We start from the raw sequence: 15,530 nt of genomic DNA, 5'->3' as shown, positions 1-15,530 counted from the left end.
TGCTCCCCAAATAGCAAAACTGCTTTACTACTTTAAGTGTCTCATTTCCTAATCTAATTCCGTCAGCATCGCCCGACTTAATTCGAGTACATTCCATTACCCTAGTTATTACTACATCTACATCTACAAGATTACTCTGCAATTCACATTTAAGTGCTTGGCAGAGGGTTCATCGAACCACAATCATACTATCTCTCTACCATTTCACTCCCGAACAGCGCGGGAAAAACGAGCAGCTAAACCTTTCTGTTCGAGCTCTGATTTCTCTTATTTTATTTTGATGATCATTCCTACCTATGTAGGTTGGGCTCAACAAAATATTTTCGCATTCGTAAATAGATCTCGCCGCGACGAAAAACGTCTTTGCTTTAATGACTTACATCCCAACTCGCGTATCACATCTGTCACATTCTCTCCCCTATTACGTGATAATACAAAACGAGTTGCCCTTTTTTTGCACCCTTTCGATGTCCTCCGTCAATCCCACCTGGTAAGGATCCCACACCGCGCAGCAACATTCTTACAGAGGACGGACGAGTGTAGTGTAAGCTGTCTCTTTAGTGGATTTGTTGCATCTTCTAAATGTCCTGCCAATGAAACGCAACCTTTGGCTCGCCTTCCCCAAATATTATCTATGTGGTCTTTCCAACTGAAGTTGATCGTAATTTTTACACCCAGGTACTTAGTTGAATTGACAGCGTTGAGAATTGTACTATTTATCGAGTAATCGAATTGCAACGGATTTCTTTTGGAACTCATGTAGATCACGTCACACTTTTCGTTATTTAGCGTCAACTGCCACCTGCCACACCTTACAGCAATCTTTTCTAAATCGCTTTGCAGCTGATACTGGTCTTCGGATGACCTTACTAGACGGTAAATTACAGCATCATCTGCGAACAACGTGAGAGAACTGCTCAGATTGTCACCCAGGTCATTTATATAGATCAGGAACAGCAGAGGTCCCAGGATGCTTCCCTGGGGAACACCTGATATCACTTCAATTTTACTAAGAAAATAAAAACACCTGTTATAACTGAGACCAAACAAATACCGAAAAATACCGGTTATTCAGTACTCAAATACTGCTACCGTTGTTAACCGGTCGTTTTTTCCCTTGTATACTTACTGGTAGCGCACCTACTTGTTGATTAAGTGACCTGGTCGCGTGGCCGCTAACGCCGCCCCCGCTTCTGTCCGCAGAAGAGCAACATCCAGCAGCTGAAGGACGAGATCCGCGAGAAGCTGCCGGCGTCGGCCGCCTCCGCCTCCGCCCCCGCGCCGCCGTGCGGCACGCTGGGCCGCCCCCGCAAGGCGCGGCCGGCGCCGCAGCCGCCGTCCGACCTGAGCATCCGCGAGCCGGCGCAGCTGCTGGTCGGCGTGCCCTCGGCGCTCACCACGCGCTGGCGCCACCGGCCGCACGCGCTCGTCTCCGGCGCCGTCACCTACGTCGCCAACGTGAGTCTCCGGCCGGCTGTAGTCCCGGCCGGATAGGACGAAGCCAGGGTGTACCACTGAACTGTTAGTTACTGCATATCACAGTCTGCATTCCGGAAGTCTTGTTCCACTGAGAATGCTATTTATACATTCACACATCAAATACACTCATGCTCGTAAATTGAGGATAACGCTGATAGATGGCGAAACAACGCTCTGGTGGGCGGTTGTAGGGTTTAAATCACCTCAGGGTATGACCGTGCGGTGCAGTTGACCTGCGGTCGTCGCATGGTGGCGCTGGCAGCAGTCCACATACGCAGAGGTGTGTTGGTGCATGTCAGAGTACGGTGCAGTACTCATGTGTGCAGACGTTTTCAGACGCAAAATAATTTGATGCTAAATCACAGTAAGACTCAGTTTTTACAGTTTCTAACTCACAATTCAACAAGAACCGATATTTTGATCAGGCAGAATTGGCATATTATAAGCGAGACGGAACAGTTCAAGTTCCTAGGGGTTCGGATAGATAGTAAACTGTTGTGGAAAGCCCATGTTCAGGATCTTTTTCAGAAACTAAATGCTGCTTTACTTACCATTTGAACAGTATCTGAAATAAGTGACAGTTCATATGGTATTATTTTTTCGGGTAATTCTTCTGATTCAAAAAGGGTATTTTTGGCTCAAAACCGGCCTGTTAGAGCTATATGTGGTGTAAGTTCGAGAACCTCTTGTCGACCCCTATTCAATAGTCTGGGAATTCTGACATTGCCCTCACAGTATATATTTCCTTTAATGTCGTTTGTTGTTAGCAATATTAGCTTATTCCCAAGAGTTAGCAGCTTTCACTCAGTTAATACTAGGCAGAAATCAAATCTGCATGTGGAATGCACTTCCTTGACTCTTGTGCAGAAAGGAGTGCACTATTCTGCTGCATCCGTTTTCAATAAGCTACAACAAGAACTCAAAAATCTTAGCAGTAGCCCAAACACTTTTTAAGTCCAAACTGAAGAGTTTCCTCATGGCTCACTCCTTCTATTCTGTCGAGGAACTCCTGGAAGAGCTGAAAAATTAAACAATTTCCAGTGTTACATTGTTGATTTTCTTTATTTAAACTTACGAATTGTCGCAAGAATACGTTTCTATTACTTCATTTTATCTGTTTCTACTATCGTGTTATAATTTCATGTATTAACTCGTTCCATGACCATGGAGACTTCTCCTTAATTTGGTCCCACAGAAGAATAAATAAATAAATAAATAAAAACGTGCTAATGGTGACTATGTGTTGAAAATGGCTCAAAGATCACATATTGATGACGTTATGAGGGGTAGAATACTACGGTGACTGGAGGCTGGTCAAAAACAGCAGGTCGGAGCACGGGCCCTCCATGTGCCACAAAGTGTGATCTCAAGATTATGGCAGCGATTCCAGCAGACAGGAAACGTGTCCAGGCGCTACATTACGGGACGCCCACAGTGTACAACACCACAAGAAGACCGATATCTCACCATCAGTGCCTGCAGACGGCCACGGAGTACTGCAGGTAGCCTTGCTCGGGACCTTACCGCAGCCACTGGAACAATTGTCTCCAGACACACAGTCTACAGACGACTGAACAGCCGGCCGCGGTGGCCGAGCGGTTCTAGGCGCTACAGTCTGAAACCGCGCGACCGCTACGGTCGCAGGTTCGAATCCTGCCTCGGGCATGGATGTGTATGATGTCCTTAGGTTAGTTAGGTTTAAGTAGTTCTAAGTTCTTGGGGACTGATGACCTCAGAGGTTAAGTCCCATAGTCCTCAGAGCCATTCGAGCCATTTGAACGACTAAAAGACATGGTTTATTTGCCCAGAGACCTGCAAGATGCATTCCACTGACCCCTGGTCACAGGAGAGCCCGTAAAACGTGGTCTCAAGAACAAAGAATATGATCATTGGAACAGTGGTCCCATGTTATGTTCATGGACGAGTCCAGATATAGTCTGAACAGTGATTCTCGCCGGGTTTTCATCTGGCGTGAACCAGTAACCGGATACTAACCCCTTAAGGTCCTTGAAAGGGCCTGAATGGGGGTTGTGGTTTGATGGTGTGGGGTGGGATTATCATTGGTGCACATACACAAAAAAATGGCTCTGAGCACTATGGGACTTAACATCTGAGGTCATCAGTCCCCTAGAACTACTTTAACCTAACTAACCTAGGGACATCACACACATCCATGCCCGAGGCAGGATTCGAACCTGCGACCGTAGCGGTCGCGCGGTTGCACGTACACCCCTGTATGTCTTTGACAGAGAAACTGTTACAGGTCAGGTGTATCGGGACGTCATTTTGCACTAGTATGTCCGCCTTTTCAGGGCTGCAGTGGGTCCCACCTTCCTCTTGATGGATGATAACGCACGGCCCCACCGAGCTGCCATCGTGGAGGAGTACCTTGAAACAGAAGATATCAGGCGAATGGAGTGGCCTGCATGCTCTCCAGACCACAACCCTATCGGGGCATGTCTGGGATGCTCTCGGTCGACGTATCGCTGCACGTCTTCAAACCCCTCCGACACTTTAGGAGCTCCGACAGGCACTGGTGCAAGAATGGGAGCCTATACACCTGCAGTTGCTCGACCACCTAATTCGGAGTATGCGAACCCGTTGTGCGGCCTGCGTACGTGTGCATGGTGATCATATCCCATATTGATTTCGGGGTACATACGCAGGAAACTGTGGCGTTTTGTAGCACACGTGTTTCGGGACGGTTTTCTCAACTTATCACCAATACCGTGGACTTACAGATATGTGTCGTGTGTGTTCCCTATGTGCCTATGCCATTAGCGCCAGTTTTGTGTAGTGCCACGTTGTGTGGCACTACACAACGATTGTGATGGGTTTACGTAGCCATTGTATTAAATTCCGTTTCGTTATTGCATGTTCTGGTGCTACTTCGCGTGCACTTCACGCAGAACTTATAGGTGGAATGCGTTGGCGGAGAGCTGACAACCTGTTGCTTGTCACGACAAATATTTACATTGTGAACCAGTAATACCAAATTTTTTGTGGGTATGACGATGAGCATAGTTCTAAAATTGATGGTTCTTATCTTGGTAAAGGCATCTGGTAACTGAAGGTTAACAATATGTTAACTGAAAGAATACTAAACATAAAACGTGTGCTACGTGCGCGTGAGAAAGATCTAATCGATGGGACACGGACGTCGAAAAATGAATAACATAATAATTAAACAGGAAGAAGATGAGTTGGATCCTTCATGTCGGATATTAGAACGACGTAGGCTGTCATTGACGTGACAGAAGTAGCAGATTTCAGGGATAATTTCACGGTCTGGGAGAGAAAGGAGATTAAATTTCCCTGGAAAAGGATGTGGAGTGTTTGGAGGCGCAAAGAAGGTAGAATTTGATGTTACAGACGAGTCAGCGGACTGGGGTGCTCGAGGACAGACACCTGTTACATGATAGGAGTGGAGTGCACAGAGCAAGTGTGGCAGGCGTTTGAGGAGGTGTGAAGATTTTATTAGCAGATACGTGATGTGGGTGAGAGAAGGTAGTCGGACATAGAAAGCGAGACAAAGTGCATCTCATCAAATTGTATGAAGAGAGTAATAACAAATGAAAGGGGACTAGGTCCAAAGAACGTTAACAGGGATGATAACTGAGAAAAATGAGGCTCTTGTATGTGTGGATAATGGTCGTGAAATTTAGTGCCACGTCCCATCAATTAGTAGCTTCAGTATATACTGGCCCCATTTTCTTTCCTTGGAGGGGTTGTGCTATATCCACATACACAGTGATAAGAAGTGACAAGAATAGACATTTATTTGGATGTCCTCTCTGTCACAATTGCGACCTATCGCCATGATGTAGAATGAGTCAGATTCACAATTATAGTACCTTTTGTCAGAGAGAAATATGGTAATGGCCGACCATTTACACGATTCGTCGTAGGGTATTTTTTAAAACAAACATTCAGTGTTTTATACTTAAAGATGTTCAGTTTTTGTCTCTCCTAAAACACAAACACTCTCCATATCATTACGTATTGAGAAATTCTTCTACGGAGTGGAAAGGGTTGTCAAGTCATTTTTCACGTTTTCTTCTTCAAAATTTGATAAGAGGGGGAGTCGGAAAAGTAAGTTTCCCCTGTTGACTGTGGGAAGAGTTGTGTGATGTGGGTGGAAGACGACACGGCAGGTGAATGCGCACGTGCAAGACACCGATACACCATTGGGTAGAGGTCGACTGCGATCAAGCAGATGGCGCTGTCGCTGTGCCTGCGCAAAGCGGAGGCCAGCCGCTCAGTCTTTTCCCCGAGCTATGGAGAAAAGGTGCGTTTTGGAGTCGTGGTCATAGGCGAAAGTGAGAGCTGTTATCCACTATGAATGGGCACGTGGAGTATCAGGCACCGAAATTCATAACCACGTTGTTGAGGCGTATGGGTCAGGTGTTATGTCGGAGCAAATGGTGCGGAGATGGTGCCAGCAATTCAGTGATGGACGTCAGCAAGTTCAAGGACATACCGAGACCTGGACGGACGCGCACGGCCACTGCAGATGCAAAAAAATGTTCAAATGTGTGTGAAATCTTATGGGACTTAACTGCTAAGGTCATCAGTCCCTAAAAGCTTACACACTACGTAACCTAAATTATCCTAAGGACAAACACACACACCCATACCCGAGGGAGGACTCGAACCTCCGCCGGGACCAGCCGCACAGTCCATGACTACAGCACCTTAGACGGCTGGGCTAATCCCGCGCGGAACTACAGACGCAAATGTCAGGAAGGTGGATGACATGATTAAAGCGAACAGGCGTATCACCATCCATGGAGTAGCGGCAGAGCTTGGAATCGGACATGAGCGAGCTCACAAGATCATCCACGACATTCTTCGATGCAGGGAGGTGTCAGCACGTGGGTGCCCCGCCAACTGACCCCGACACACGTGGAACAACGCAAGGCGTTCAGTCTGGAACAGTTCGTGCGTTACCATGAATCTGGCAATGACCTTCTGTTTCGGATTATGACGAGTGATAAAACGTGGGTCCACCATTACACTCCCGAATCGAAGGCTGCATCCATGTAGTGGAAACATCTGACGTCACCTGTCCGAAAGAAGTTCAAAAGCGCCCCATCTGCAGGTAAAGTGCTGCTCACCGTTTTCTGGGACGCCAAAGGAGTTTTGCTGCTGAACTTTCTGGAGGATGCAACCATCAATGCTGCGTGGTACTGTGCCACCCTGACGAAATTGAAAGAGGTGATTCGAAAAAGCGGCCTGGCTGTCTCAGATCTGGCATTCTGCGCCTACACCGTCCGCCTTACAGTCCGGATCTCGCACCAAGTGACTTCCATCTGTTTCCTGCTTTGAAGAAGACTCTCGGCGGAAGGCGCTTTGGCGGCAATGCTGACGTCAGACACGCCGCTCAACGCTTCTTCCGTATGCAACGCCCTGATTTTTTCCTGGAAGGCTTTTTAAAGCTTATAAAGTGGTATGATAAATGTCTCAATGTACTTGGAAATTACGTAGAAAAATAAAGATATGTCTTACCTTTAATGTCTCATTCTCTTGTTTTTCCATTCACACACAACTCTGACCACAGTCGACAGGGGAAACTCATTTTCCAACTCCCCCTCGTATTATTCGCAAGGTAGCAATAGTATATGTTTTTATAGAGAGCAAACGTCACTAATCTTATTTGCTTTAGTTAGTGTACCGTACATCTGATTTTTAACCCTTCTTATATAAACGTGAAAACACCAGTCTAGGAGAGCAAAATAAATGTAAATGCCTAAAAAGTGACTGGTTGCTACAAATACGTACTCGGAGATGTTTAGGCACGACATTGAGGTGACCCTGAAACCTGCTATAAAACATAATTTTTTGGTTTAGAAATTTTATCAGGAAAGATTACATGATTTAGTAAAATAAATAATGTCTGCCGTACCCCAGGAATAAACATGTGCCGATTTACAAATATTATTACGAATATCAATACCATTACGCGTATAAATACAAAAAATTTGGAAGTTTCTAACACTTGCAACAGCAGCTGAGAGCTCCTGCTTGATTTTTCTTGCAGTACCTGGGTTCGACGCTGGTTAAGGAATTGCGTGGCACCGAGTCGACCAAGAAGTCCATCCAGAAGCTGAAGAAGACGCCACGGGAGTCTCGTACCACGCCCGACATTGCGCTGTGCATCTCGTACCGCGGCGTCAAGTTCCTCAACACCGTCACCAAGGTACGGCGCCTCACAACGGCTGCGGGCCAGCCCTAGAACTTCTCCTGTGTTGGACAGGGTGGTGTGACGACCTGTTCTGTCCATAGAGAATCAATTTTATAGGAGGATTACCAAACGGCCAACCAGAGGCCTTAGACAAGGCCCTATGGCACCTGTTCGGTTAAAATTTTTCTGAACGAAGTTGTTAAAGAATGGATGAAAAGTATGGAGGAATGGGCCTAACATAGACGAGGATTATCTATCAAGTTTACAATTCGCTGATGATCAAATAATGTTAGCTTTAGATGACTATGATATTGAATACACGATGAAGAAAATCTTAGAAACACACACTTAACGCCGTACTGATAATAATTTTTTCTAAAACCAAAGATCTTTCTTTGGGTAGTAACAATATGACAGTATCAGAGATGGAAATACTATTGGCGCATTCCGGAATTATAAATACCTGGAAATTACGATCCCAGATCAGGGTTCCAATTAGCAAAAAATAAGATAGTGGACAACAGAAGCTAAACTAGCAATCACTCATCCTTGTTTATTCCTTTCTTACTTCAAAATTTCGTAATCATTGTCGTCTCCTATTATGAGTGACAAATCGTGCCTTTTATACTGCTTACTATAACCTTGAATGGCTGTCATAGTGTCTGACTACGAACCCGCAAATATTAATACAGTTTGTATTTTGAGGACTGCTTTTACTTAAACTGAAATCTTTTATAAATGTTCCGTGTGTAAACCTGTCAAATTATTGTTAAGACTTCGTAATTGCACTGGAACATTTAGTGGCAATTTAGGAGGTATTTCTGTCTAGGATGTAACACTGTACTCCACTGTTATCTTAAATGTAGCTTTCCCACTAAAACTGAATGTCAGCATTTACAACTGAGCCAAAAACCAATACAAATGCGCCTCGAATATTATAAGGTACTTGAAAAAGAAAGTAGAACTATTGACAACAAATTGTTACTGTAATGTCCCCCCCCCTTCCCCACTCGCCCCCCCCCGTCCCCCACCCGAAAAAAATACTTTTTAAATTGTCTGTCTCTTCCGTTACAATTCTAACTCAGAAATAAAATGGTCGGGCCTTGCCTTGTCACATGCCTTGCAGTTGAGAATATGGTGCACATGTGGTTTCATAGTAGCTTTACGTCTCATACTATTTACATAAACCAGAAACGCCATATTGTCTACCTTTTGGAACTATTTTTGGCCTAATATTGATGGAATTCTTATGGCAACGACTAGAGTCTGGAAATATCTGGTATCCACGACTACAGTTTACGCAAAATAACTTATTACTGTAAAAAATTCTACTTATCCCATTCCTCCGCAAATTGTACGAGTACCATTATAATCACAAAATATCAAATCTTATGGACTGCACTATTACGTAAACCTTACTCAAGCACTGCTTGCTGGCGTCTCCCTCCTCTACACTCTGTCTGTCAGAAAGGATGGTAAATATTTAGTGAAATCATTTATCCAAAAGTAAGAAATGAAATAGAATAAAGGAACAACTGATGTGCCTTTGAAAGGTGCCCAAAAATGATGTACTACTTTATCGGGAAAAGAGAGTGAAGAAGAACAATGATCATGATAGCACTTGTACGGGAGAAATCACTTCTCGCGCCACATGCATTCTCTTTCCTAATATTTGAAGGCTTCTATATTGAACCATATTTGAGTCTGAAAGATTGTTGGAACTTTTTGCACCTCCATGCACAGATGATACAAATATCTCAAGGCCATGCAACAGCAAAGTGCGTGGCCCACATAATCCACCAGACTACTCTTTAAACTCCACAAATTCTAAACATTTAACTTTTAATTTTCAGTTGGCACCTCATTTCCTGTACATTATTTCGAGCAGCATTCAAAATTATATCAAAAGTTTCTCCAATCTGTTTTGTTTCTTATTTTTATATAAAAAATATGACAAAACATTAGATCATTTATTCAGCTTGTTTTATTTTAGAGTCTTCTTCAGAAAGCAACTAGCAGCGTTGTCGCCATCTATCAACTGTGAAGCACTTACGGCTGCAGGAGGAAGAATAGCCATCTATAAATCTCCGACAACACTCAGGCGCTACCATAGAGACGTTTACAAAATCGCTTTCGTGGCGTCTTCTATTTTCTAGATGTTCTATATTTAGTATTTGGTTCACAGGAAGCCTTTTTGACAGTTACGTATCACAATAATGGAAATTCTTGTTCGCGAAACTGCTAGGCCTTAACGAGATGAACGTTTTGATACCAGCTGTTGACCGAGATACCCTATGTGATCAAAAGTATCCGGACACCCCCAAAAACATACGTTTTTCATATTGGGTGCATTGTGCTGCCACCTACTGCCAGGTACTCCATATCAGCGACCTCAGTAGTCATTAGACATCGTGAGAGAGCAGAATGGAGCGCTCCGCGGAACTCACGGACTTCGATTGGGTGTCACTTGCGTCATACGTCTGTACCCGAGATTTACACACTAATAAACATCCCTAGGTTCAAAATGTGTGGGAAATCTTATGGGACTTAACTGCTAAGGTCATCAGTCCAAAAGCTTACACTCTACTTAACCTAAATTATCCTAAGGACAAACACACACACCCATGCCCAAGGGAAGACTCGAACCTCTGCCGGGACCAGCTGCACAGCATCCCTACGTCCGCTGTTTCCGGTGTGATAGTGAAGTGGAAACGTGAAGGGAGGCGTATAGCACAAAAGCGTACAGGCCGACCTCGTCTGTTGACTAACAGTGACCGCCGACAGTTGAAGAGGGTCGTAATGTGTAAAAGGCAGACATCTATCCAGACCATCACTCAGGAATTCCAAAATGCATCAGGATCCACTGCAAGTACTATGGCAGTTAGGCGGGAGGTGAGAAAACTTGGATTTCATGGTCGAGCGACTGCTCATAAGCCACACATCATTCCGGTAAATGCCAAACGACTCCTCGCTTGGTGTAAGGAGCGTAAACATTGTACGATTGAACAGTGGAAAAACGTTGTGTGGAGTGACGAATCACGGTACACAGTGTGGCTATCCGATGGCATGGTGTGGGCATGGCGAATGCCTGGTGAACGTCATCTGCCAGCGTGTGTAGTGCCAGCAGTAAAATTCGGAGTCGGTGTGTTATGGTGTGGTCGTGTTTTTGATGGAGGGGGCTTGCATTCCTTGTTTTGCGTGGCACTATCACAGCACAAGTCTACAATGATGATTTAAGCAACTTCTTGCTCCCTACTGTTGAAGAGCAATTCGGGCATGGCGATTGCATCTTTCAACACTATCGAGCACCTGTTCATAATGCACTGCCTGTGGTGGAGCGGCTACACGACAATAACTTCCCTATAATGGACCGACCTGCACAGAGTCCTGACCTGAATCCTAAAGAACACCTTTGGGATGTTTTGGAACCGACATCATACCTCTCCTCAGTGCAGCACTCTGTGAAGAATGGGCTGCCATTCCCCAAGAAACCTTCGAGTTCCTGATTGGACGTATGCCTGCGAGAGTGGAAGCTGTCATCAAGGCTAAGGGTGGACCAACACTATATTGAATTCCATCATTACCGATGGAGGGCGCCACGAACTTGTAAGTCATTTCCAGCCACGTGTCTGGATACTTTTAATCACATAGTGCATTAGATCGATGGTACAAGCTTCTTCCGTTGTCGAAATGTCGTAATCTGTTAAGTCAACGAAGGAAAATTCATGGCGAAAATCGTATTGTTGCAAATTTTTGTACAGTGGCAGGATGGAGTGTCATAAACAACGTACTAAAAATCCTCGTTTGTGGGGTGTGAGCTTCAGTGTGGGGTGAGGGGGGGGGGGAGGCGTTAAAAGATCAGTTTTGTTTCTTAAATCCGGAAATTTGTGGTAAGGATTATGGGCCCAAACTGCTGAGGTCATCGGTCCCTTAGGCTTACGCACTACTTAATCTAACTTACGCTAAGGACAACACACATCCATGCCCAAGGGAGGGACTCGAACCTCCGACGGGGGGGAGCTGCGCGAACTGCGACAAGACGCCTTAGACCGCACGGCTACCCCGTGCGGCCATCTTGTTTCTTAAAACTGTGGCTTCTAGAGACTATATTTCCCAGCACAAAATTAAGTGACATTAAATTTGCTGCAAGTCCTATTCATTTTATCTCTGGGGCTATCACTTTCCGCGTTCTAGGGAATGGAAAAATCGCAATAGTGATTTAATGGTTTAAAATTTGTGTTTACTGTTGAAAGAAGTGGATTTAGAATAAATATTAAATGTATACGCCACATCTGAGTGCAGCCGTATTAATGGATAAATTGTGTTCTGGGGAGGGGAGGGGGTGAATGGTAGAAAGGAAAGAGAAAGTACTTACACATTTATCAGTCCAATTCTTTTCTTGCGTTAGTGTTATTAGAAACTCATATCTGTATTCCAAGTAGTGTTAATGCACTTTGCGGAAAATAAACAGCCTCGGGTACGTCTGCGCAATGCATTGCCAGTGATCCACGAGGGACGCTTCGGAGGCTCGTTATAACTTGGGGAAAGATCCTGTAGTTGCTTGTTGTGACGTAGTGGGACACACAACGTCGGGAATCACCTGCTCGCTCCTTAGTTTGGAGTCGTATAAATGAGGGAAGCACACAGCCGCAATCCGGTGATTGCTTATGAAATAACTAACAGTTTACTTATTTTTCTCCATATTTATCGTTTCCATTTCATTGCCCCTTGTAGTTAACGAAACTCTAGTTAATAATCTGGGTAATAGTTATGCGATCTGAATCTTTTCGGATGGAAGAATTTGTTTTACAAGAAGAGAGTTAACGACGTGGACTCTGGCAAGTTTGCTTTAGCGAACGCACAGACAGGGAGCCAAAGAAAGTTTCAGTTGAAGAGCTTTCTACCTCTTCACACATACTCTTGGTTTCAAGATGAATGTACGTTGTAGAATCTTTGTTATTAGGAAATGCTTTTCTCCAATATACAGGAAACCCTGAGAGTTCATGACGAAGTTTTAGTGTGGAGGAAGACATCTTTTTCAAGAATAGTAGCGCCAAGAAGAGAAGTTTTAAGAACAGTCTCGGGGTTGAAGCACACTGTAGCTTCAGACAAATTCACTGTTCCTCCAGACTTTAAGTTTCAAGCGCAATTTTCGTTTCAAAAGTTTGTTATCATGTAGAATTCGTACAAAATGTCTGGAAGATTTTAGTCTTTCAAGGAATTTGAATATCCATTTTCATGAGAATTTTAACTCTCCACTAGATTTTTATTTACAAGAAGTTTTCATAACAGAAGGGGTACGTTTCGCAGTAATATTCCTTCAGGAGTTAAGAAACTTTTTTACTTCAGTGTTAGAAGGCTATAATTCATCCTGTATCTTCCTCCCATTTCCTTTTTTTTTTTCCGTAGAAAACCTCTGAACACTGGAAGTGCATTCCAGTGCCGAAACTGTTGGAAGCAAAATTGGCGAGCAAACAGTTCAAGGGACCCAAAAAATTAAAATAAAAAATATAGCAGCAGTCGTCAACGCATGCTTGCACAATAGCGCTCAAATCAGAGATAACAGGTTCTAAACCTGGTGGAGGAAGAAATTTTCACCAGTATTTGACCAGAAAAGGCGATGAGTGGTGTTGGCCTACAGTTCTTGAACACTAGACTTTGCATAAACGCCGTGAGTATAATTCCAAACCACTCCACAGTGTCTTATGGAGTGAGAGCATGTGGAAATCTTGGTGGTGATCCATCCACTGACAGATTATACGCTCAGAGGTCACCTTGCTGCTACTCCAGAGGGGTGTGTTATGTAATGGTAATGCGTTTCCCGTTCTTCTGTTCAAAATGGTTCAAATGGCTCTGAACACTATGGGACTTAACTTCTGAGGTCATCAGTCCCCTAGACTTAGAACTACTTAAACCTAACTAACATCACACACATCCAAGCCCGAGGCAGGATTCGAACCTGCGACCGTAGTAGTCGCGCGGTTCTGGACTGAAGCGCCTAGAACCGCTCGGCCACCTAGGCCGGCACTTTCCTATTCCAGCCGTGGATAGACCACAGCGGGCAGAACGACTGTTGGTAAACCTCCAATATAACCTTCATAGTTTTTTCACGAGTACGAAGTACTTTTCCAAAAACGAACGATCTCGGAACTTAAACAGTAAACCCACTGTGGTGGAGAATGCCTGTCTAGCAGTGTCTGCCACTGGAGTTGGATGAGCATCTTCCTGATGCTTTCGTGCTTACTAAATGAATCTGTGGCGAAACGTGTAGCTCTGATTTGGATTTTCTCTGTTTCTTCTTTTAATCATATCTGGTACTGATCCAAAACTGACAAGCAATATTCCAGTATTAGTCGAACGAGGGTTTTGTAGCTGCTTTCTTCGTGGGCACACTATACTACTAGATGATTGTTCCAATGAATGTCATTCTGGCATCTGCTTTGCCAGTGATCAGTTTTATTTGGTCGTTCCTTTTTAAATCGGTCCGTAGACTTCCTTCCAGATATTTAATGCATATGACAACTTCAGTGGTTTTCCTATAAGCGTTTGATCATAAAATCATGGGTGTTTCTGCTCATCTATGAGCAATACGTTACATTTGTCTATGTTGATGGGCAACTGAAAGTTCCTACACCAAGAGTCGATAATCTGGAGTTCTTTCCACATTTTTGCCCAATTACACTGTATACAACACTATTTTTAGTGGATCGAGCATCCTTCAAACGCGTTCTCGTAACAATTGCTCCTTTTTCTTGTGCACTGCATGGTCATATAGCAGCGGACTTACTTAAAATCTGTTCAAAATTTTTTTCTACAAGGTGTGCAACTTTGCTTCCGCCGTTTTTCCCCAACATTTGAAGCTTTAATGAAACAAATTGGTTACACATGTGTCATTCAAAGTAGTTTTCATCGCTGGCCACTGCCTTCTCCCATATTTAGGGCAGTGTACGAATCCCCCGTCGAAAAAATTGTTCATCTTTTGAAGCGATCCACGAATCGAACCCATCTGTGACTTCTTCATGAGATCGGAAATGTTGGTCAGCCAGGCCATGCGCCATTGATCTAAAGAGGTGATAGTCAGAGGGAACAAATCTGGTGAATACGGCGGGTGGGGTAGGTCTTCCCATTTTAACGTTTGCAAGTACGTTTTTGACCTCTTTTGCAACGTCGTGCCTCTCGCTGTATTGCGGCCGTTTGTCTATTAATGCTCTGCTCAGACGCATTAATTGCGTTCGATAACGAGCACCTCTAATTGTTTCACTTTGTTTTAACACCTCATAGTACACGACGCCAAGCTGGTCCCACCAAATCCAGAGCATGATCTTAGAGCCGTGAATATTCAGTTTGACCGTCGATGTGGAAGCATGGCCGCGATATCCCCATAATTTTTTGCGTTTAGGGTTATCGTAATAAACCCATTTTTCGTCCCCGGTCACAATGCGATTCAGAAATCCCTTCCGTTTTTGCCTCTGAAGCAACTGTACACACACACACACACACACACACACACACACACACACACACACACACACACACACACGCTATTCAAAGTCTCTTGGTTTCAGCTCACACGGGACCCAAGTTCCTTCTTTCTGAAACATGCCCATAGCCTTGAGACGTTTTGAAATGGCTTGCTGTGTCACTCACACTAATCGTGTCAATTCTTGTTGAGTCTGACGCGAGTCTTCACTCAGCAATGTCTCCAATTCTGTATTTTCGAAAACATTCTCTCTTCCACCACTATGGCTGTCTACGACGTTAAAATCACCGTTCTTGAAGCGTTGAAACCACTCACGACACGTTCTTTCACTAATAGCGTCCTTACCATACGTGGTTGAGAGCGGTCGATGAGACTCATCCGCTGTTT

General features: G+C 44.3%; 1 protein-coding gene across 1 annotated transcript in view; it reads left to right on the top strand.

Moving 5' to 3' along the window:
* Positions 1-15,530, top strand: part of LOC124622941 (ankyrin repeat and SAM domain-containing protein 1A-like) — a 145,779-nt gene that overhangs the window by 121,497 nt on the left and 8,752 nt on the right. Inside the window, exons 6-7 of the mRNA XM_047148731.1 lie at positions 1,204-1,458; positions 7,520-7,678. Of these exons, the coding sequence (XP_047004687.1) occupies positions 1,204-1,458; positions 7,520-7,678 (414 nt within the window). The remainder of the gene's footprint in view (positions 1-1,203; positions 1,459-7,519; positions 7,679-15,530) is intronic.

The sequence above is a fragment of the Schistocerca americana genome, chromosome 7 (assembly GCF_021461395.2).
Source record: "Schistocerca americana isolate TAMUIC-IGC-003095 chromosome 7, iqSchAmer2.1, whole genome shotgun sequence".
In the NCBI taxonomy this organism is placed as follows: domain Eukaryota; kingdom Metazoa; phylum Arthropoda; class Insecta; order Orthoptera; family Acrididae; genus Schistocerca; species Schistocerca americana.
The sequence above is the reverse complement of the archived record's forward strand: the minus strand, read 5'-3'. Positions and strand labels throughout refer to the sequence as shown.